Source organism: Haemorhous mexicanus, chromosome 1 (assembly GCF_027477595.1).
Source record: "Haemorhous mexicanus isolate bHaeMex1 chromosome 1, bHaeMex1.pri, whole genome shotgun sequence".
Taxonomy (NCBI): Eukaryota; Metazoa; Chordata; class Aves; order Passeriformes; family Fringillidae; genus Haemorhous; species Haemorhous mexicanus.
In genome coordinates, this window is record NC_082341.1 from 41199187 (window position 1) to 41224749 (window position 25563).

The 25563-nt window shown below is 38.8% G+C and overlaps 1 protein-coding gene across 6 annotated transcripts in view; it reads right to left on the bottom strand.

Moving 5' to 3' along the window:
- Positions 1-25563, bottom strand: part of GADL1 (glutamate decarboxylase like 1) — a 134837-nt gene that overhangs the window by 27484 nt on the left and 81790 nt on the right. For all 6 annotated transcript variants that reach the window (XM_059846788.1, XM_059846759.1, XM_059846747.1 and 3 more), the window contains 5 exons: positions 22057-22121; positions 21751-21832; positions 14658-14857; positions 10333-10384; positions 7199-7288 (listed from right to left, as the gene is read on the bottom strand). In XM_059846788.1, the coding sequence (XP_059702771.1) occupies positions 7199-7288; positions 10333-10384; positions 14658-14857; positions 21751-21832; positions 22057-22121 (489 nt within the window). The remainder of the gene's footprint in view (positions 1-7198; positions 7289-10332; positions 10385-14657; positions 14858-21750; positions 21833-22056; positions 22122-25563) is intronic.

Here is a 25563-nt window from a genome sequence, read left to right on the forward strand (position 1 = left end):
AAATCATTGGGGTTTCTTCTCTTTTTTTTTTTCCCTCCTCTGAACTGAGGTGTAGTTTTAGCAGCTGTGCAGCAATGCTTTTAAGATACAGTTGTTTTGCTGCCAGATGTATTATTTAGTGACATTGATTGTTGCCTATTTGCATCAACTGAGACAAGCACCACTGGCCTAACATATGTAAAGATTTCTGCATGAATGGGACTGTCTTTCACTGGAGCCCAACTGATACTACACATCCCTGAAAAGTCAGTCTGCAATAAGTGATGAAGTAGAAAGCTAGAACAGAAATATGTCTGAAATATGTCAGAAATATGACCGTCATGTCATGAATTACTACAGTATCACTTAAGGACTATTATAGAAAGCATGGGCTGGAAGCAGTTCACAGCCTTGTCTTATCTACTAGTCATAGAAATATACCTCTGTTCTAGCCCCATATACACACTTGACATGCCAGATATCCCATGAAAGAGCAAGTGTGAGATCAGGTCACTCTCACACACCATTATATGTGGCTGAAAGTTAGGCAGGTGCACAACCTCACAAATGTAAAATACAAACTGAAGTGGCCCTAACACCTGGGTGGAGTCCTAAGGTGAAATGGACACTGTCAAGTGCATTGACTCCTACTTCTCCTGATGAAGACTTCACCAGCCAATTCAGACCCTTAGACTAACACCACTACTTCAGTAATCATGCAAGAATAAATACAAAAGAGAAAAAAATCCATGAATTCCAGTTATAAGCAGATACACACTCAGGAACCAAAATATTTTACTCTGAATTAACAATTTTTTTAAAAAGCATGTTATTTTTGTATTCTTATAACCCAATTCTATGGAGAATACAGTTAAAACAAAGTAATGTTAAATACCCTGTGTTTAATTAACAGCTACAGTCACTTTTGTACTGATGAGTTATTTAAAACTGCAGAAGAAGACACATATTAAAAGGGAAAGTGTGCAAATCCCTCATTAATGAGGTACTGAAACACTGCTATAATTTTTCTCTGCTATTATATTATACTATGTTTCATCTCATTTATCAAAGCTTAGATCTTTCTTCTTAACAATAACAGTCATTTATATGCAGCCAAACTACAAAAATTTTATTCATCTGCTACAGTATATTATGCAATATTAGTTGCAAAATAAGAGATGTTGCTACTTTAAAAAATTAATGCTTAATTCATTATTAAACTTCTAAGCATCACCTTCTGCTGAGGAATGGTCACACTGAAACCTAAATCCTGATTATTATCTTGCAGCTCATTCTGTGGCTTCAGTGCTTTTTGTGCCTCCCTCCCCTAAGGTCCCTGCCTGCAGCCTTGCCTCCACGGGGCCCCCTGATCTCACTTCTGCATTTCTGCCCCTCTTGAACACAATACTGAGAGTGCAGCTAGGCCCATTCATTCGGGAGGAGATTTTGCAGCCCTTCTCTCCAGAAGCCTGTGAAATAGAAATCTGAAACAGCACACAGCATGCTGAGGATTTAGTGCTAGGTTCTTTTTACCTGTATTTAGAAAGAATGCAGCCAATCAAGGATCATGGCACCTCTTAGGTTCCCCTTCCGAATAATGAAGTCTTTCCCAAGGTCTTTCAGACCACAGGTTGTCTATGCCATGATCTGGGAGCTCCCTTTCTTGTTCTCCATGTTAAAGACAATGGGAAACCAGCCAGTTCCTCAAGTCCTCAAGCAGCTTCCCTGGTTAAGTGCCTTAAGTTTTACATGGTGAATCTGAAGCTTTTGTTGACCTTGATTTCCCTGAAAAATCAAATTTCTTCAAAGAGCCCCTTCAGGGGTCCCATCTGATATGCTGGAATGACAATCCACCAATCCCCTGTCTAAAAGAAAGATTGCCAAAGCAATCTCTTCCACCTCTGGATTTTTGTTTCTTAAAGTCCGCAACAGGTGGACTGAAAGGTGCTTTAAGAGAAAGCAAAGACCTTGAGGGATGGCACCCTAGTGAAGTCTAGATGGACAACATCCACAGCCTTTCCTTCCTCACTAAGCTGGTCACGTTGTCATGGAAGCCAATAATTTGGCCAATCTAACTCCTGTATATTTCTGTGCAAATCTTACCTTTTTTTCCTTGTCATTTGTTGTGGCCTTTCACCAAAACTGGTGTCAAACTGAGCTAGGTGCTAGAGGCAGTAGGCTACTTGCTACCATAAAAGTTGCTTGTATAAGGAAAGTTCACAGAACTGTGTCTCTGCCATTACTCTTCAAACACACACAAATGATTAAACTATCATTTAATTGTTTCCTTCTTCAAGAATAAGAAAAACACAGGGATGCCAGCAAATCAAATAACATTTTGCACATAAATCTATTACAAGTAGAAATACACTTGCAGTGACATATTTAGGACCCTTCTTATGCATAAACCTGATTTTACTGCATTTAATACTGTGTTTATAACTCATGTAGTTTTTCCCTTGTTCTTTCAAAATGCAGAGAACAAACTTTGCCAATATAACTAACTGGAGGTCTTGTTTTTCTTTCAAATCTTGTACCATAATCAATAGGTATTTTAAATACATAAATACTGCTGGATCTGGTCCTTGATTAGGTTGTTTTTTTTTTTTTATTTATACTACAAAGATCACAAGATTCAGGGGTTGCCAAGGCAACACCTCCTCAACCTCCTTACATTTATGCTTTGATATGAAATCTCTCATTATACAAATGTATCTCAACACCATTCAGGATGACAGGCTATTTTACAAATATGCCTTCAGATAACAGATATCTTCTTCTCCTAAATAGGAGAGACAGGCTGGAATAAGGTTACTTTTCTCTAAGGTGAAGAGAGGAGGGGCACAATGGCATTCCAAGCTATACAGGCTTTAGTAGGACATTACTACTTTAATATGACTTTGCATCCTGAGCCTTCTATTACAGCCAAAAAATTTTGTATTACTTGGCCAAAAATCCTCAAAGGGAAAGGAAGGAAACAAAACCAAAAAACACCTGCTGCATCACAGAAGTGAAGTCTGAGACTGAGATTCTAGAATTTTGAGTTACTGAATCTAACACCTGTCTATAAAAGCTTTACTGAACCATTGGAAAGCTAATACTCCAGCATATGGTTTTTTTAGAACTACAGAGCAGGCAAAGTTTAGTAAATCACAAAAGGCTTACTAGGAACCTACTGCTGCTTTTTGAACCTAGATTTCGAGGTCTACAGTGGTACTCAGCAATAAACCACTAGCCTTCTTTACTGAGCAGTATTCATTCCATAGTACTCTACCTACAATCATGCTCCAGGATCATTTGGCAAGGCCAGAGACCTGCAGGAGGAGGGGTCTGTTAAAACATTTACTTCTGTGTTGTCTTTTAGTCTGCAAGACCGAAGTCTGAGCTTCATTGGACTACAAACTGATCCAGAATGAGTAAAACATGGCTAGCTGGCTAGGTTACCAGCAGGATGGCAACAGGACAGTTCCAAATGTATCCCTCCAAACTCTTCCTTGTGCCCTAGCATCCTCTGTGCTACCAGGAGGCTTTCCAGAGATGCTATCACTAACAATCAGCTAATTCTACATCATCTGCATGCATTTCAGTATAAGCTGAGAAAGCTGACTTTTCTAAAGAGAAGATAGTTACAAGAATATGCACAGATATTTGTAGGTACAAAGAAAATACGAAAATTGAAATTATATCTGCTTATGTTCTTTTACTTCTTCACTCCCATTTCTGACTTGCAATTTCCAGTTCAGCTTTTCTCACCGTGACCCTGTGATACACCGACCATTCTCAGCAGTAAACAAAATAAATCCTACGGTGTGTCACCAAAGGAAAAGGAGCGAAATTCCCACTGGGGGGCGCATACAGCCCTGGCAAAGCCATCGCTCCTTCATCCCGACAATTATGTCAGCTCCAGGTCAGAGACAGCAGCCCCCAGTCTGCAATGACAAAATAACACCGCTGACAGATAATTCCAGTTGGATCGACCAGCAACTCCTCGATTACCACAGAGGGCCTGTTTGCAGGGATTCTACAAGAAGAAATCTCTCCTTGCTTGTGAAGAACAGCACTGGAAAACGCTTTACCCTGGGTCGTTTATGGGCTATACGGGGTGCATTGCCTGAGCATGCTGCTCAGGGTTCAGGGCATGGACTGCCTTGGACCATCTGACTGCACCCAACGCCTTGCTGCACTGTTTATAGAACTAGTTTCACTACACAGCCAACTGCTGCTGTAATCCCAAAAGATCAAAGCAGTGTCAGACTGCGGATGTGCATAGAATTCCCAATTTCACACAAAACAGAGGAAAGTACCATTCATGCTGTTCTTTACTTCCCCCACCATCGTGTTGTTTTCTCACTCCCTAAACTGTTCAGGTGATGAATCAAATGACCAGTTAGCGGCTGTTCCAAATCCTTCAGGCTTCTATCACCTTTCTGTTTTGAATGTAGGAGATTCTGAAGAGCCCAAATTTCACAGCTGAAGGCTCCAGAATTTAAAACAAACAGCCTACCCCCCCCAATAAAAAAACAAAAAAAAAAATTAAGCTTCTGAGAGGCACATTCTATGTAGGACAACAAGAAGGCTGACATCAGAATCAGGTATCATACCATAATCCAGTCAGTCCTCACATATTTCCATATAAAATGGGCCATGCAAACTGGAGAAGAGCCAGTACAGCAGAAAACCTCCAAAGTTATTTTGCACAGGACTATGCAAATTCTTCACAAAGCTCGGGACTTTAGATCTGAACAATTTGCTTATCAACTTTCACCAGCACTAAAACTCATATAACTAGCTTTAGAAGACCGCATGTTATTCTGAACAATATTGCTGAACAAGTACTTTACTAAAATCAATTTCTTGCCCTAGGGATTTTTAAGACATATGTTTCCTTAATTATTGTCAGTTATGCAGGTCAACAAAAAGGAAGATTGATTTCTGGATAAACAGAATAACTGCGATGTTAAAATGTGGTGTGAAAAGAGAAATTGTGAATGAAAGCATTTTAATGCTCATTTTAGCGATATTATGGGAATATTCAGGAACTGCTTGCAATCAAGAAACTGTCACAGCCCCATCTGTCAATCAACAGCACCATGTAACAATCTCTCCAGCCTTAATGCTCTTATCATTTATACCTTGCTGATCAGGATGGATTCCTTCTTGTCCAGCAAAATATTTGTATTGAGTAATGTAATATAATGACCATGATGGTTGCATCAGCAATGTTAAAACAAATTGATCTTAGCTGAAAAAGTCAAGTCAGTCTTATTTTTTCTGACCCGGTGCTGTCATCTTATTTGCTCACTGATACATGTTGTGCCCCAAACTGGCCCTCAGCATCCAAAAAACAGTGTAAACCCAGACCTACCCCTGTAGAGAATCAGGAAGGTGAAATAACATGTTTTCACTGTGAAACAGGCTCACTTCTGTAGTGTCAAACTACTTCCCAGCAGTGTCTAAAATAACGCAACTAACAATAATCATCTGTTGTTTCCTCCAGGAGAGAAATTTGTGCCATTTCCTAGGGAGCTTTTGTCTGTTTTGCACTAGATTTTTATTTTTTTCAGGCTTTTATGGGGAAGAGTGAAACAGTTTATGTCTTAGAATTTGGGATTTCTTAGCTTTCCATCAGAGGAGATATAAGAATCAAGAAAATGTCACCCTGCCCATGAAAAGAGGGGTTAAGATCTGTAGCAGTGGTCAGTTCTTGGAAGAAATTGCACACAATCTTCTTTCCCTCCAAGTTCTTTTCCAAAAACACTGGCTAAGAAATCTGTTTCTAGAATCAATCTATCTATATTGGTACATAAAATAAAGGCAGGTATCTATTCTCTGCCCTGATTAGAAGCTCCATAGAGTAACAGAGCAAAGAACCAGTAAGTTACCCTCCATAAGCCACTCAAATATACGTGCTCAAAGCCATTTGTTGTGCTTCATCCTTTCTCTCCTTTGTCCCATCTGTAGCCACATAAATCAAACAAGAGACACTTGCAGCATTTTTTCTTCTATGACTTCCAGTTGCTCATTCCCAAATCCTCACTGCTCCATGAATAGATGAGCTGTTATAAAGCTCTGTATACATACATACATACATGCACACACACACACACACACACACACACACACATATATATATATATATATATATATATACATACACACACACACATTTTCATATAAGCCTTCTACTCTAAGGAGAGGACAGGAAGCCCCAAACAAAAGGAACACAACTTTGTGAAAGGATGGTAAATGCCAATCCTGCCAAGCCCTTGCATCCATGCCATGGCCATGCATGGATCTGGACTACAAATACTTTCCAAAACAATACAGATGAGGTTAAGGAAGATCTCTCTCCTAAAGACACTCCAGCAAAAATTGAAAGCGATTCCTGTGAAAGCTGCTGAAATGAGAGCAGATGTTACAGGAAGCATGTATATAAAGTGTGTATGCCTGTTTACACAGTATGCAGATGACATACACATCTATCTTCTAGTTTAAACCTTTAGTAGCAAATTCTATGAAAAAATAAACACAGAACACCACAGCTCTTCCAGAGATGAGCGAACAATGAATTAAATTCAATTCCTCACAGAATAACTTATTCAGTAAAAACATAATACCACAATGTCTAGTGGTTTCTTAATTAAGTCTTAACTAATGATTCTCCACTAGTAAATTCAAAATTTTACTGCTGCTTTTTTTCTAAGATGCTCATGATTTTCTATCAGCATGGCAAAGAGTTGCCAAAACGCTAATCTGTGAAGCTTTTCCCACAGCATTTTCCCATTGTATTCCTGTTGCCATATATGTTTAACATCAGAAATATATTCTTAAGCACTTCCTTGCTTGCATTATCATAGATTATCACAGATAATGCAAGCCAAGTTCCAAGGACAGCACTAAGTATATGAAAGAGGTAATGAATAATCTGTCTAGACAAGAGGTGCGCCAACACTGTTCCACTTCTCTCAGCTCTGCCAGCTGCTAACAGCTTGGATAGCAAGTTGAATACTTGTTTATGCTTACATCTCTTATAGTAAGAAAAAAATTTAATTAGATTTGTCTAAACTAATAAAAAACTTAAATCTTACCAACATCTATATAAAGATTAAATCCCCAGTCTACTGACTGGTTCTAATGGTGAGCAAAGCCCAGGGCTATTTCCCATTCTTATCTGGCACACAGATTAATCAGTAAGCCTCAGGTAACACATGACACTCACCTGGTGCAGCTTTTGCCAAAATTCAGGTCCATCCTCCATTTTCCTTAAGCTCGGTGGAATGTACCAAAAGCAGACGTTTGCATACTCCGGCTAAACAAGAGAACAAGTGATTGTTTATAAGATGTAATAGGGATACATGTCACAGCTTTTCAAAGAGTTCTGCTTTATTTTTGTGAGGGTGAAGCCTTTGAGTTTATATCCTTTCCTTTAAATATTCCTTTTCCAAGTCACCTTTTGTTTCCTTTTATTTGAAACTAGAAATAATTTTTCATACCATCCATTCCTCCTCCTGCTGCCAGGGGCTCCTTTTTAATTTCTTCTTCCTATATCCACCTTTAACTCTGTTTAACTCAGTAAAAAACTTTGGCTAGAAAAAGTATAAGAGAGGTGCAGAAGGTAAGTTACAGAATTCATATTTGAAGCAACTTTAAGAATACATTTTCTTTTTAGTATTTAGGGGTTTTTAAATGGAAATTTCCAATTATGCCTTTTATACAAAACACAAAAACTCAATTTTTGTGACCATTTAACACTTTCACACCTCAAAATTTTTCTACTGAACAATGCAAATCTCCTCTCATATCACAGAGCACACAATACAGTGCTGGAGTTAATGCTGAATTTCTCAATTTCCACATCTTATAAGAATCTCAAGACCCATTGGTGTGCACCATATCCTGAATGTATCCTGTCTAATATCTAAGAAGGCCTTTTGAGCAAAGACTGAGACTTCACATGTCTGCTTCTCTCCAGGGAAATTCTGCCTTTAAACTCAGCAGAGTTTGCTGCAAGGCTCCCAGCAAAAGTGGCTGTTCACCATGCATTATAAAATAAGGCATTTTGTGCTTATGAGGTTTCTGTATCATATATGATTGAGAAAATGTTCCCAGCAGGCCAGTCCAATGTCTATACATTTCCTGCTAATTTGGAGCTTTTTTTTGTTTACCTGTATATAGAACAGTAATTTGAGGAATAGATACACTTTGTGGTGCCATCCCAAACAACCCATAAATCACTAAGTCAGTCTTGACCTCCACTATTTGCAGCACAGCATTCAGATGGCAACTAGATTACAAAATGGATTCTGATCATTTGGATTGTGAACTCACACACCCCCCTCGTCTCCCACATGCCATCCTCATCAGTACCAGAGGAAAGAAAAAAGCACTGTTAAAAGGGAGCTTGGTAGCTGAGCCACACCATCTCTTTGCCCCACTGCAGATGTGGCTGCTATTATAATCCCAGGCATTCTCCTGAACAAGGAGATCCCACCAGCTGAGACATGTTCTTCCATGAAAGGCCACTGAGAGCTGCTCATATCATTTTCTGCTTCATTCAAAGAATGCATTAAAGACAATGAATCAAGAAGAATATCATTGTCAGCAGGAACTGAGCTGCAAACCTGCCGTGTGCTGCTGCTGAATGGAATAAAGATCAGTTCCTAAAGTTCCATTTCTTCCCCCACAGAGCTTGCAGAGTACACATGTAAACACAGACTCTGAAAAGGCAGTGCCTTCCCCATAAGAACAAGGACTAGCTCAGGGTTACAGGGTTTACTCCAAAACTATTTAAAATCAGATGGCAGGAGAAGACAGATGGTACACATTACCATATTGCCATTGTCTCTACTGCCTCCTTGATTATTTCAGTTTCCTTTCACACATCAAATACATCACTACCCTCTGAAAGCACCATTCATCCTAGAAAACAACCCCCAGCCATTCTTCACACTATTTCTGGGTATCTTGTCACAGGTCTTACTCAAGCAGGTAAGCAATTTTACCACAGAAGACTCAAGATGACTCAAGCACAAGCGGCATTTTACCAAGATGACTCAAGCACAAGTGGCATTTCCAGGCCATTGAGGAATTCTCATTACAGGTTTTTCCTCACTGCATGTATCAGAGGATCATCTTCCTAAGATCCTTGAGTGAAGCCCATCTTCCCTTCAGAGAGCCCTCGCACAGCTGGGCCCTGCTGCCTCATAGAATCTTTTCTTTGAATTCTCATTGCTTATCCCCCTGCACTCCTGAAAACTTTCTTAACCCTTTCAACTTCCCAACTCACAGAAAAACTCTTAGGACTCAAAAAGCTCAACTTCTTTCTCATAGTCCATACTACAGCACTCCTTTCAAACCCACTTTAAATCCAGGTGTCCCATTCCTGCAGGAACTACACAACAGCCTCTGCTCTTAGCAAGAGTTTTCACATCTACAGCAGACCTGGGCTCTCTGCTAAGGTCTACAATAACAAGAAGTGGACACCTTTTAACAGACTTGCCACTTTACTGACCCCATCCTGTACTGCTCCCCTAAAATTCTTACACTGATCAGTAGTTTTCAAAGTTAAAGAGAAAAGTTTATATTGTATGAATAGTATAAAATATTTTTCACATTTTGTATTTTGTCTAGCCTAACCTGGAATGCTCATGGTCGCACTTAATCCATTTCCCATCCTCCTCCATGTACTCTCTTCCTCCTGACCCCACACAGCTGCCCGTCTTTCCTACAAGCACACTTCCAGCAATGCAAAAGGTTTTTTATAAAAATGACTGGTCTTTGCAACATCCTCCAATATCAGCCTCATTAACCAAAGAGCTCAGGACAGGTGGAAAAGCAGTACTCAAGCTCTATTCTCTACACCCACCCTCCCCCCAGCAAGCCCTCCAAACAGGAAATAAGCGGACAGGTTTAGTAAAATAAGTGAAACACACAACTTCTGGGTAGCTTTTAGGAAGATGGGAGTCAAAGTAGAACTAGGAGAAAAAATACGGACTTTAACAAAGAAATGCCCACTTTTAGGATCAAACTACTTTTCCATCCAGCACACAGTCTTATTTCTAGGTCTGGAAGCACTGCTTTTTTTACAGCCAGCCTCTTCGCTCTCACAGGAAAGTGAGAGCTCCATCTACACCCCCTGAGGCAATACAGGACCAGATGCTAAGAAATTAGGTAGAATGATGGTAGAGAACACAAGACATGTTATGTGTGTTCAATCATATCTGTGGACCTCCAATACATAAACTTTCTAGTCTAGATACTTCATATACAAGTTGGTAATTGACTAAGAAAGAACAAAATCAAACAATTGATGCTTCCTAACAATAACAATAGCTCAGTTCTCATTTTACTTACCTCTAAAAGAAGCTTGAATCCCTCTCTTTTTTTAATTTCCTCTACTAGATATCTGTAATTAAAAAATTAGGGATTTAAAGCATAGAACAATACACACATAGAACAATGCACACAGACAACAGCAAAAAATCAGGGTCTTGAACACATATTCCTTTTTCAGGCTTTTTTTTTCCCCCACACTTAGAAAACAACAGAGTTAAACCTCATTTCTACCTGCTGTGAAAATGCAATAGCTATCAGTTCCTGGAAACAAAAGAAGGCGCTACAGCCAGCCAAGGAGCACTAAGGAGAAGCCAAATTGTGTCCTCAGGCACAGATTTTCAGCAGAGCCACATGGCACAAATTGATCCTATGTGCATCGGGTTGTGAACTTTCCCACTGCAAATTAATATCTCCATTCCCTTGTTCTCAAGTGCCAATGCTGGGCTGCCATGTTATTTCATGGTCACACTGACACCTCTTGCATTCTACTATCACCAGGATCTCTTAGCTCAGCCCAGAATTTAAAAATTTGAACATACTTCAAGCTCAGCACTTTTCCCAGTAGTTCCCACATTCCACACAGTACAACAGCACAACTTTCCATTCAGTGGGCCACTGCTTATGTACAATCCCTGGACCTTCCCTAAAATGGGAATTTCTTTTCTTTCTCACCTGCCACATGTGAAAAACACAGACACCTTCAATGGAGAGGTGGGTTTAAATCAAAATTTTGGATAGAAACAGCTCCAATTTGCAGAATTTTTTTAAAACATGAACACAGCTCTTCCATAGCACATATCCCACAGGAATTCTGAAGCAAAGAGGACGTAGATGGGAATTCTCTTTTCTCTTCTCCCCCCCTCAAAGCCTCACAAAGAAAAATTTCAACAAATTCACTGCAAATTCACACTGCTTTTCCATTCCAACAAAATTAAAGTCTTCTACCTGAAGATATTACTGTCTAACATGAATAAACCTGACACAGTTAAACTACTGATTGTGCACAAATCTGTTCTTCTCTTGCATTCCCTATTTGGCATTTTCCTGTTTGAAGCTGCGTTACTGGTCGTCACACCAGTAATTCTTTTTGGTGAGAAATATTGGGAGAATAACCTCCCTTGGTCCTACCCAAACGCCTGAAACTTGCTCCCAGCAGGGACACCCCATTAGTTGTCTCTGCACTGCCTTCTCCTCAGCAGACATGCTGCAGAAACAGGCTGGCTGGGTGAGCAATAAGCAATACCCTAGATGGCACACACTTTTCCAAACAGCGCCTGGGGACTTGCCACGCTGTTTATCATTACCAAGTGCTGTGCCTGTGACTCATTGCCTCCCAGCACACATCCCAGCTCAGGCACTGCTGCAGTGGAGGGCCAGTGCCCATAGCACACAGCTCAGGAGTCGTGCAGTGCACTGGGGAGGGGTTTCCTCTCCCTGGAACAAGTCACGGTTCTGGTCGTTTCTGCCATCACCATTCAGATCCTCCTGTGTGCACTTGTTTGTTATCTGGCTGTTAATGTCCACACTGCTGCTTAGGTTGAGAGACATGATTATCTGTAAGGTAATTATCTTATGTCAAACAAGCTTGCTGCTTCTGTCCTGTTTATTACAAGATGCTTGTCTATGCCATAAAACCAATATTCAGCAATATCAGCAGGCTATTCATATGGCAGTGGCCTTCAATTAACTTTTTGCTTTTAATAAATTATGAAAGGGAAACCTATGCATAATCACTTTCCTTTTTCTTTTTTTTTAAGATCTTGGATTGTTAGAGCAATTTTGCAATGCTTAATATCTTTCCCTCTTACCTCAAGTGCCTTTATTTTATATCACCTAGGTATAAAACCTGACATAGGCTACCTGGTGTCAGTCAGGTTCACAACATTGTTAATCATGTTCTTAACTACACTGCCAATAACCTAAGAAGGCAGCTGTTAGAAAATCCATTGCCCATGATTTATCTTGCCAGGATCATTTGATGGCAGTGGAGCAATTTACTTTGTGCATCTCTCCACAGCTGACAGTGAAGTTTTATTATCATGTCACAATTGTAGTATGTTAGAGGGGCTTGAGTCTGAGTGAAGACCAAAGTACACAGAGAAATGTCATTTGCTGTGATTAAGCCTTGCAGAAAATGAGGGGTGGAGATCTGCCATGGGAGTAGACATATGTCTGTTAACAGTGAGTGTCAGAAGAGGAAACAGGCAGAAAAATTCCAAAGAAGATGAAGCATAAAATGAAGAGATGCTTATGTAGTAACTATAGCTGTATTGTAAAAGCAGTTTATGTCTCTTTTCTTTTTAGTGTTGCTTTATAAAGCAACATCCCTACATCAAAGGTAATTGGGGGGAAGAAAATACACAAAAAAATTCTGAAGCAATCAGCAGGATGCTCTACTCTACATATTTTAAAAGCAAGCCTTTCCAAAGAGACAGCATCACAATGTTCCTGGGATATTTAATACCCTGAAAGCATGATTCATCTCCAGAACAAGAAGATACTACTGGAATAGCCAATAAGCAAAGTTTGCTGCATCAGAAATACATGCCTGAAATTACCCTAAAACTTTTGCGGCTCCGCTCGGTTACAAGAAAAAAAAAAAAAAAAAAAAAGGAAAAACAAAACAAAAAAAAAAAACCACTTACCAATCTTGCACTTAAATTCTATAGTCAATGGACTAATTCCAGAATTAATCCAGGTCTTTGTTCAGGAACACTGAAATACTACCCTTGCAATTGAAGTAACATCTAATGTAACAAATGAGGAGAAAACTGCACGGCTGAGTAGTTGGTAAACCTGGTACAGTGCCCATGTCCATGGAAACTCAGGATGGCAATGCTACCACTGTGAAGAATCTATTTCATCAGATAATGTCTGAAAATTAAATTTCTTCCTAATGGAAAAACAAACCAAAAACCAGAAGAGACAAGCCAGTCACTCCTTAGAAGTGTTACCATCTGAATCCTAATGTAGAACAGAAATATCGATCCCAGAAAGGTCATTAATCACTACACAGTCAGTCAAATGACCTTGGCCAGTGACCTTGATAAGGCTGAATTCTCATACTGATAGGGGAAAGAATTACTTACTCTGAACAGACAAAGAACAGTACAATGCTTTGTAACAAAAACAAGGTGCAATTTAACCAGAACATATTAAAAAAGACATAACCAGCCAAAAAACTGATTGGCTTTAAGGAAACAAAGCAGAGAAAAAGTCACAACTTCTTTTGGTTCCACTGGTTTTGGTTCTTTCTTTTTATTCCTTTCAAATCCACTCTGGGTTTAGGTCAGGGGCATTTTTATATTTTTATTTTCTCTTTAAGCAATTTCATTAGAGTCAGAGTACTCCTTGAATTTTGATTGAAGTAAACATTCAATAATTTTCTACTTGTTATTTCATATATAAAGTAAAATGTCAATACCAATTATTTGACTTAAAGCAGTGTGAAGCTAGTTTGGTGTAGTTTTCATTGAGCTTTGTCTTCTATAAATTCTGAACAAATATTTTACTTAAAGTGAACTTTTTTTAATGGGTCATTATCTTATTTCAAAATTATTTCTTCTAAAAGAAGAGAAAACCACCGGTGTATGGGAGTTTCTTCCCAGAAATTAAGACATCACCATTACTTTATAAACACCTTCTACCAAGAATTTTGCTGAATTTACTTGTGAAACACAGATCGGCAAGACCAAAAACTTCATGAAATTGAAGAGGACACGTTTGGGGAAGATCACAAGAAAAGGCTGTTTCAGTCCCTAACAGAACATACTGTAAGCATTAAGAACTTCAGTAAACTTGAGAAAAACCGCTCAGTATGTCAGAACAATATTGCTTACATACATCCTAATATTAACACAGTGTCCTCATATGAGTTTTCCATGACCATTTTTTAGCATTTCCTCTTTCACAAGGAATGACATGAACAGGAAACTTTGGTTCTTGCCAGACACAGCTTGGATTCTGGCACATAGAACTTCTTTTACACCGACACCAGAACACACAGTTGAACAGAAAGTGTTGAAAGAAAGTGTTTTAGTAACTCTGTCCTGTGTGAGTAGTTCAGGTAACATAAATGTTCCACAACACAGACTGACAGCCTAATTTTGACTTCCATGTTTGCCAACATTTATGCTTATTGCTAGAAGCAATAACCACTATTAAATATCGTAGAAAATGTAATAACACTAATTATTATTGTTATTACTTCCACCTATTATACACAAACAAAAGGATAGAGGCAAAAGTAACAATGGGGTCTGTTCCAAGATATGGAGTGTCAGCAATGCCAACATTTCAGCCGTTCAAACAGACTAGACATACTCAAAACTGTAAGGGGGTACCTTGCCAAAGCCAGTGCCCTGTTCACTCTCTCCTCAAGGCCTGTAGTTCCCAATGCTTTCCACATCAGCCAGAATTTGAATGCATCTGGACGCCTGCTGCACTGAATGGACTTGTCCCCAGTGTCGTAGCTGACGTCGTAGAACTTGTCCTGCTGGAACAGGTAGGCAGCCTCGGCAGAATAGCACTTCTTCAGGAGGCCCTGTGAGGAAACACAATAGAGACTTCCATTGGTGATAAGCATTTTCAAACCTCCACACAAGCCAAATCCTTTCCTTTCTTGTCTGTATCAAATGCTTATCAAACAGATCTGGATATGCAGGATAACATCCAAAGCTTATGGTGTGGTTTAAAAACTCTGGATGAGCCTAAAGGCAGTGAATTCACACTGACAACCAACATTTATTTATGATTATTTTTTCTGCATAATGTCATGGAAGAGCGGCAGGTGGAAGCGGAAATTTGAGTAAGATCTCAAGAAATCATGGGAGTGGGTACCACAGAAACAGTTGCCCTAAAACATATATGGATGTAAAAGAGAGAGAAGAAGGAGACACCTATGTCCACTGTTCCAGTCTTTAGATCACAGAATCACAGAGTATTTTAAGTTGGAAGGGACCCACAAGGACCATTGAGTCCAATCCAAGTGAATGGCTCATACAGGGACTGTACCCACAGTCTTGACATTAAAAGCACTATGATCAAGAACAACCCCTGAGGAACTTCCTGCATCTTCACAAATGGAACTTCCTACATGTCCACAAATGGCTCAATCCATTCCTGCTTTGGTTAGTTGCAGGTAGGGAAGATTTTAGAAATAGAAAGAAATAAATGTTTAGCCCTTACCACCAAATAGTCACTGTGGATTTAGCATAGGCTGGCTGTTTGAGCGAAAAACCACAAGGAAATTAGTACAATCCAATTTTTTCTCTTTCACAGAAATTTCAGACAAATGTAACATTTGAAAATAAAGCTAAGAAAAATACTTTCATAAATGCTAATCATGATTTCTAAATAAAATTATTTTTATTCAGCAATCTCCAGCCTAGAGCTTCTGAGGGACAACCTGGGCAGAGATGAGCAGCACAAAACAGACAAAGACTAATGAGTGATGCGGCAGGTTCCAGCAGAGAACAAGGCTGGGAAACAGAAAGCACAGAGGCTGTTACAGATTTAAAGGTGCAGAGGAAGAGGAGACATAGGACTGGCTGTTGGTTGAAGAATGAAATACCAAAAAAGAATGAAATATCAAGAACAGAGATGAGGGTGGCCCTATGAGGGGCCCAGGAGACAAAAAACGTGGATCTGTCAGTGCTAAGAAGAGCACAACTCATTTTCCAACTCAATCTCACTCTTCTATTTGAGCAAACAAAAAAGCACTTCTCATTTTGCCCTTTTCTCTGCATCTGCTGCAATTCTGATTTTAAAATGGCACAGTGTCTGATATCACTCTTAATCAAAGTTTCATATTCTCACAACAGAAGTACAATTCTCGTTCTACATTCCAATATCCTACTTATGACTTTGGGACTGGCAATAAAATGGAGTAAAAAGGTCAAGACAAAAAAATTAATGAACTGGCATACACAGAATAACTCTGTCCTAGACTTTTCAATTCCCTCCAAAAAAGCAAAGCAAATAAAAACTCCACCTACACATCTATTAATAGAGCACTAAAGGAGAATACCACCAAGGTTTCTCCACGGCTGCTGTAGGGGCTTGACAATCCCATTGTAATATTTGATAAAAGTACAGCAAATTTGGTCTAAACACTTTAGTCACAGCAGCAGCATGTTTAGCCTGGTGAAAAGACTGTTTTTATGACAGCTTGGGGGAAAAAAGGGTTGGGTGTCTGCTCTCCCTTTGCAGAGTGCTAATGTGCAGCTGCAGCACAGGGTAGCCACAGCTGGAAAGCCAATGATGGATGCAGTGTTTTGCAGCATATAAGATTCTAACACCTACTTTCCAATTTTTTTAAATAAAGCAAGGCAAGAAGATGACATTAGAAACTAAAGAATATTCAAGCACTGAGGCATCCATACTTTTGTGGTTTTTTACAGCTTTTTTTTCTCTGGCTAGCAGCTGCACAACAAAAAACAGGAGTCATTCTGTCAAGACAGTTTGCTCTATTCATTTAGACCTTCATTCCTTTACTTCCAGGAGAATAACAAGTTTACTAGACATAGTGTTAAAAAAAAAAAAAAAAAAAAAACAAGCAAAAAAGCAGCAACATCCACAAATTTAAACTAATTAGTTTGTGTTTTACTGCCTTAAAGTGTTGAATGATCTATCTGCAGTGTGTGTACAGCAGGGTTGATCAATGTGGCACTATCTTCTGCCTTATCAGAATGCAATGCAGCTGCACAATAGAGGATGTCACAGAACAGTAGTTCCCATGCCTGTCGTCTGATAAATAGTAACCATTGTTAATCACAAGAAACCTAAATGCAGTTGGCAGTATTACAAAAGACTGAGAAGTTCACTTAAGATCACAGGGCATGTGCAGAGTTACATAGTTTTAAAAAAATCCTCTAGAGTGAAAATGCAATAAATATTTTGATGGCCCTGAGTCAGCTTGTGTTGTTGGTAAAGTAGTTCATTGTAAAATACAAAAAAAAAAGGCAGGTACTGTCTTCATCTCCTGGTGCATCTGAAGCTGACAATACATGTGGCTTTATGATCCTTTTCCACCTGCTTATCTTACTAAGAATGCAACATGCTCAAGAAATCCTGCTGAAGATACTGATACTATCAATCTCCAGAGACAAGTACAGTGACATCCTCCTGCACATCACTGGAGCAGAGAGGAAAACAAACAAAAATCATCCTTTGTGAGAAAGAGAGAAATATTCAAGAAGAAAGGTGGAGGAGAAAGAGAAGGGAAAAGAAAGGGAACAGAAGACAAAAAAGTAATCTCAATTTTCCTAGTCAAACAATGGAAAAGTAGAAGGAAAAAGAAAGGAAAGAAATATTCTTTAAATATGCTTTCTACCTCAGTGTTCTCAGTCCCAACAAGATCCCAACAGTTTTCCACACAGTAACTGAGCTGCTACATCTGCTCAGAAGAATTGCAAAAGTTTCATTAGAACTGCCCCATTGGACAATTTTGAGTTTCTTTCTTCAGCATCTTTTATCTTTATACCCTTTTTAATGCAAGTTCTCAGCCTTATCGTCAGTCTGTTAAAGTTTAGGAAATGGAAATACTATTTTCATAGAGGCCCCAGTCCACTACGAAGTTTCAAAGAGCTTTTGATTTGGATGAAGTCTATGAAGAGCTTTTGTGTGTTCTAATTAATAGAAAATTGATGAAAAAATATTGATACTGAAAGCAAGAGCTCCAGTTTCATAATTCAATATATTTTTCTCATTGAAGAGACTTACCTACAGCAAGTCTTCTGATCTCTTTCCATTTCCATTGCTAGTTAAAAGTGAATTTCAATTTCATTAATAAAATATCTTTTTCCCCAAGACAAGCCTCTCTCTGATTTGCCTTTTCTGAGGCAATAAGGACAATCTTTTGAATAGCATACTTGAAAATTGTCAAAGGCAGTGTAGTGTTAAAGGACACTATAGCAATGTGTTTCAAGAGGTGAGAAGGAGTTCTCAGGTGTATTAAACCCAAGCAAAAGCGATGAGAACAGAGCATTTCCTGCAGCTGCTCTGGAGGGGAATCAAGGAGGTAGATATCCCTATATTGCTAATGATGAGGAAGAGATTACATGTGGATGGCTGCCATCATCACCTTAATCAATTATATTCCACACTAAAATGAGATTTCATTAGCTACATTGAGACTTCATTCTTAACTAATAAGTAAAAATTCTGCTTATTACCGAGAACTGATTCTTAATTACCTAAACTAGTGCTTCACTCTCACGAGTTACAGAACTTTGGCACTGGTGATAAACAGTAGTTCTCTGTTAATATGTAGATAATAGTCACACAGGTATGGATGACAGCAAGGACAAACTGGAGTGGCTCTGTGGTTTTTAAGGGAGTATGTACAACCCAACACCAATTCCTGGCATTTTGAGAACATATAAGACCAAAACTGGCTGCACCATTGTTTTGAGATTATTGTCCATCTAGCTTTGCGTTGAAACAGTCACTGCAATTCATGATTCAGCAAAACCAGTGTTTTCTGACTAAGACTATCTTGGAGAAGTGATGAAAGTTACTCAGGGCATGGCAGTGAAAAAGGAATTGCTGAGCACTTCTTGAGTACTTTAAGCACTGAAGAGCTACAGCCATTGATCTGAGCTTTTACAAAGGATTAGCCAATCTTTCTTTCCCTTTGGTGAAATTGCTTCTCTCTTCTAATCAAGTCAAACACTTATATCTCTTTTCTATGTCTGCCTTTCTTGGAAATATTCCAATTTTGTTTCACTAACGCTGGAAGATACTCTTTTATCAGCATTTCACTGCAGTTAATCAGTTAATTTTTTTTTTTTTAGGTTTTTTTTTTTCTTTTCAATCTATACAGGAAAATATTTAATTACAATGTTTCATTCTAACAAGCCAGTTGCAGTGTCTTAAACATACAAACACTGCTAAACTCCATTGAAGAAATATGGCAAAAGAAAAGCCCAAACAAAAAAAAAAAAAAAAAAAAAAAAAGCCACTATTACCTATGTTAATGGGAAATTACAGTGTTACCAGAACAACTGAAATGTGATGACATCTTCTAAAGATTATTTTTCATACAGAAAGTATGAAAGAGGACAAGAAAAACTGAAGGGGAATAATTTGCTCACTTATAATCAACTAAACCTAATTCTGAAGTATTCAAAATTTCCAAATGGACCTCAAAGAAAATGGGAAGATGGGCTAACAAAACTTCCTTAATCAGTCTTTCAAAGGGAGATAGGGTAATCCATAAATGGACTTAACATTCATAATTAACATTTTGCTGATTTGATTTCTTGGAGAATTCAGAACTTTAGAATCTACCTGAGGTTCCTACAACATTCACTCACAGAGCAGTGTGTGCCAGACTCTTCCAGCTCACATCTCAGCATTCAGTTCTCACTGATGCATCCTAATCACAGTGTGAAGGAATTATGTTCACATATAAACATGTGCTTCATCTTAGCCATAAGTATTTATGTGCTTTAGAAGTGGAACAAGCTCCCAAGTGAGAAAGTGATACCTGTACTTTTCCCTTCTCTCACTGGTGCAAAAATAGCATTTTTAATGGGAAACTGGATTCAGCTGCCTCTTCTGGTATGGAGAGGATCAAAGTGAAGCAACACTTCTCTGTCAAAGTGTCTCAAATATGCATTTGATCTTTTTTTCTTAAGGATTTATATTCCAGCTAGTTAATAAGAAAGTACTCAAATCTGTATGTGTGTCTGTTTGCATATAAAGACTTCACTGGCACATACACAGAATAAGTAAGAGCCAATTTCCCAGGAATTAGACATAGAGTAAAACAACCTTTCTTCCCAATACAGACAAATCTTCTGCATTCCAGAACATGTCTCACTGTACAACAAGATCTGATGCTGCGATCCATAATACTTCTGTTTTCACCCCTCAAAGACCTAAGAATCAACTTTACAAGTATTACTAACACAATATTGCCTAGCTGTGGTTTAAAAGGGGAGAGGGATCACTCTACCAGACCTTACACTGGACAGAAGGAAACCACAAAAAGGCTGCCAGAGCCCTGAAGTTGGAACAGTGTTCATAAAGTGACTCGAAAGGCTAGAGCAGCTAGAAGAGTTCAATCCTCTACATTTCTTTCCTTTTTCTTCCTGAGAAATTTCCACTATTCAGTCCAAGCAGCCTAATCATTACCTGGGGCAGTATCTATGTACTGGGCCAAATTAGTTAAAAATACAGCATTGAAATCTTCCCAAGCCTGCAATTAAGACACTGCATTAATCTTAGTCAATAACTTTATTCTGTTTGTTTTTCAGCTCGGAATAAAGATAAAGTGATGGATGGTAACCCTGAAATCTAATCCTTTTCAATGCCACAGGCTCTGTGGCATAAGGAAATGAAGTGGCACACTCCTCCTTGCTGTCCTGCCAGGTCTCACCCCTGACCTAGAGCAATCAGCTCCAAGAGAGTGCTGATCAGCAACTATGCACTTTGGTCCTCATCAGTTCTTACCAACAGAAGTTCGTAACAAATTGCATGGATAGGTAACCCCAGCAGCTGAATAGAAAATATCAGTTGTTTTGACAGAGATTTATAAAAGCAATTTACAAACCACGGCCAAAAAATAGTGATGCAAACCTTAGAGGCTCAATATCATTGTGAGGTTCAGTCTGTTATAACCTATGGAGTATAAGGTAAAATTCAGCCATAATGGTGGGCAGTTGGCATAAATTTTAGCAGGACTGATTTTTAAAGGAAGGTTGAAATAATTAACTTCTTACTGTTTGTTTGTGGGGTTTTTTTTGAGATAAAAGAATGCCACAAAGGGCATGCAAGAAGGGATTTTTGCTACATTCCAGAGTCACCTTGAGATCACAGCTCTGCTTTTTTCTTATTAGATCTTTAAATGAATCATGGCTTTTGAGAAGTCTAAACCACCCTGCTGATGAGGAAGAACTGGTAGAGTGTGGACAGAAGGCTCAGCACCTTTACCTGGATGTGCTCTGACTCCCACCCCACTCCCAGTCTGGTGCTCCCCCCCCGTACAATGGGACGTGCAGATGAACTCTACCTGCCTCAAACAGACGCAGCACTGCTGCAGTCCCCATGGATGGCAGCTATTCTGAGGGCTTTGATGAGCTCAGTGTTTAAGTGTGCCAGGCCCAGGTGACAACATACTCCATTCTGAATGCAAATTATGTGCAGAAGTTAACTAGCAAGGGCACCAGCTGCAAAATTTGACCACTTGTGAGTACAGTCATTTGGATTGTTTTTATCCGTCTCTTTTATTCACCCTTTATTAATTAAGTGGTGAAATTCAAAATAATATAATTCAGCCTTTGTACTGCAATATAGTAAAACTGACTTTCAGCTGTTTCCTAATTATTTCTGCTTTCATATTACAGCAATGACAGCTTATTAGAATACCAAAAAAAAAAAAAAAAAAAAGAAAAAAGAAAAAGAAAATAAAAAAAGGTCGAGAGAGCTTACAGAATTGTCTTTCACCAGAAGAGCACAGCACTGGATTCCTGCCAGCAGCATTTTATGGGGATTCCAGGCAACAGAATCAGCTCTGCAAAAATCATAAATGGAGAAAGGGAGGTGAAAATTGCATCTATAATAATGGGTACTTAAGAATCAAAAAAGACCAAGCAGAAAAATCAGATTTCCCATACACCCACACCCACCACAGGTTCAGAAATCTCTCCAACTATTTTTTAAATGCAGCACTTATCGAAGCCAACAGGGCACATAACTTCCATCTCAATCCCTAGTAATTGGATTAAATTGATTTACCTGTGGATACCATGGAGAAGTCTGCGATGCTTCCTTGATATCAAAGCTGAGCCACCCCAAGAAGCCTGTTGGAACATTTATAGAGCCAAGAAAATATTATTTGTATAAAGTTGTTTTCATAGTACTTCAACTAATAATTTCTAAAGGTGCTTATCTCATTTAAAACTTTGTTTACTGCACAGTCAGTGGGCTAAATTTTGCCTTTAGTTCCATCTCCTGAAATAAAGCAGGTTGTGGTCTGTGCCTGAGCATGAGCCACAAACCAGAGTGGCCCTTCTGTGTAAGCAAAGGCAATGAACTGAAATGTCCTTGCAAAGCCAGACTCACTCCTGATACCAAAAAGTGCTGCTTCCTTTCCCCCAGCCTTAAACTATCAGTGACAGCAGAAAGCCCCACTTATGCACATCTTCCTCTGCTAACCAATTCCCTTCTGAGAATTTCACAGGGGAAATGGTGGGCAGAGATAATCTCTGCCAACTGCAGAGATATGAAAAGCAAAGTCTGTCAGTGGGCAATAGCAACATTTCTGCCACCAGCAACCCAAATGAGCTTAAAATTACTGAAGACTCCCTCAGCTCACCTAAGACCTAAGTGTGTGCTCTAAGAGTCACTTAGACCTCCTCTGTAGTGAGGAGTTCTCCACTGAAACTCCTTTTTAACTTGCATCTAATCTAGACACCCATCTTTGGGTGATACCTTTGGCAGATGTGTCTCTCCAGGGACTATAGAAAGAACCCAGACAACAAGTTTTTCATTACGTATGTTTCATTTCTGGACAATTTGAATTTGGGAATGTGATACTTTTACATGAATTCTGCAAGGATCAGGTACTGTGAAGCTTCTGCTCCCAAACAATAGCATTTATCCACAATGGAAAGGTGAGGAGATCATGCAAACACTAAACATGTAACACAGTGCATTTGAGAAGTAACTGCTAGATAAAGAAATATATAAAATGATTTTCAATATTCATGAAGGCAGAATGCACTTAAGCAAACTACCTGTGAAGGAAGCAAAGCTCTTCAGAGACACACAAAAGTCATCAGTCCACAAAATGTTTGGACTCAGTTTATTTAAAAATAAAATTGCAAAGAAAAAGAAAATTGCTGATGTAAATACTCCTGACTTAAGCATAGAAAAATATGCTTGTTTGCTTTTGGGTTTTTCTTCTTTCTTTGAAATAAAAATATGTGATAGCTGATACATGAGTTTATCATTGGTATTTGCTTCACAGGCCATACATCAGGAATGAGATCAGCTGTCTCTCGGAGACAGGATGGCAAAGGCTCCCAAGGGAGAAGAAAGTTATTAATTGTCTTAAAAAGTCATCCTCATTAATGCCACACATTAACAGATCACATCATATTTTCCATTGTCATGCTCACAACATCCTTCCTGCTGCACAAACTCCAGGTGGGAACTAAGATAGGAAATTATTTTGCCTGAAACTTCATGGTAATCCTGCAGCACCGTGACTTGCAACTTTTTTTCTCCAGGTAGTCCAAATTTGCCATGCTTTGGGATGACAATCAAACTAAACTTCCTATTCAGAGACAAATACTACTCCTCTCATTCTATGATGCCATAAAGTCGAAACAGTCACTAAGTTATTCCCTGATTTTCAGAAATTATAAACTACTCATTAAAATATAATAAATTTTTACAAAATTTGCATCCAAAATTTCCGTGTTTGAAAAAGTTGACGTTCTCACACTGTTTGTGAAAAACAGGACTAAAAAGGCAGTTGAGAGGTCATCTCAACAGTCTGCCACCCCCAAAGGCAAGGTCAGCCCTACTCCTCTCATTTCTCTCAACCACATCTTTTTTAGAGATTATTAAACAACAAATCAATTACACCTGTAGTTAGCACTGAGGTGAAAAAAAAAATGCAGAGAGAGACCAGAAATAGCTGCCTCCACAGCATTGTTGGCCCTACTTTCTGCCTTTTTTAAAAAAAATACCACTGTAGATCTAGATGAGAGAAATGATTTTACTCTACTTGAGCCACAGTAATACAAGATGAATTTGTGATCCACGATTCTTTACACAATTCAAAGAGGAAGTGCTTAAGGCTGGAAACAAACAAACAAAAACCAACAAAAAAAACCCAACAGCAACAATAACAACCAACAAATATACCCAAAAACCACAAAAACAACCCAAAAAACCCACAAAAAACCCCACAAAACACCATGAACGAGAAGGCCTTTAAGGGGACTGAGAATCACTGGCTTTGTCTGGTTTTAAAGGTGTCTAATGATGGAGGCTGCACGATTTAACCACTTAATTTGTGTGTAATGGGAATAACACCTTTTTAATTTACAGCGTCAGTCCTAAACAATGTTACTATTTGTCACACCTCCAGTATTCAGGGAACAGATTAGTCCTTTTCTTTTAGCAGCACCTTTTGAAGCTTCTGTAGACCATTATGTTCTGTTTATTTGTCTTTTCTAGTTTAAATAACATCACTGTTTTCCACCTTTCCTCATTGGTCATAATTTCTAAATATGATTCTGTTTATCTACATTGTTTCCCATTTTCTAATCTTTCTCCTGTAGGGCCTTCTTGAACTGCATCTTTTTATTTGGACAAAATTTAGATAAAGCAGATGGCGTGTGAAGCAGAAAGAAAATCATTTTATGTACCTCCTTTATTCAATTCTGAAAGGTATTTAACTCTATTTGAAAATATCACTGATTTGTGAACTAGGAAACTATCTGGGCTTTACAGTAAAGATCTGCTATCTAGTCAACCCTCCCCGGCCTGTCTTTGTGTACTTGCTTACTGCAGTTTAGAATTCTATCTCTATTGAACTGTAGCCTAGTTTTTCCACTTTTTATCTCCAAATTGTCAAAATCCCTTTGATTTCTAATCCTGTCCTCCCACTGCCTTTGTCAGAAGTCCTATGTCATTTTCAAATTTGCCAGCACGTTCTTTTTCATCTGAGTGGTTTAACAAAAATACCACATAATTTCTACCCTCAGACAGACCTTTGAGGAATCCTGCTCAAATATTTTTCCCCCTTCAAAGAACCACTGGTAACTGCTCTGTGGGAATGGTTTTCCAGCCAGGTTTTCACTCACTACCAGAACTGCAGCTTGGCAGGTTTCTCTGGCTTTTTGATGAGATATTGCAGACACACAGTGAAGTTGACTGCTTCTCCTCCATCCAAGGGACTACAGAAGGAGGGCAGGTAGATCAAACTAGAATGACACATTTTGTTTAAGACAAATGCAGCTGAGACCCACACAGGATAGGTCAAAACACGACTCTTATCAACCTGTGTCCCACACAATGTAATTGGTAACAAGGTATGAGAAAATTTCTGTTTCATATGCAACAAATCATTTACAGCTGAACGATGGGAATCACAGTGTGCACTGCCTGATTAAGCTAATTACCTAAGCATGGGCTAATAGGTCAAGCCTGATTTTCTCTACAGGCCTAATAATAGGAGAAAAAAAAATTCATCAAAGTCAGGACCACCAGGGAAAAAATACTCACACA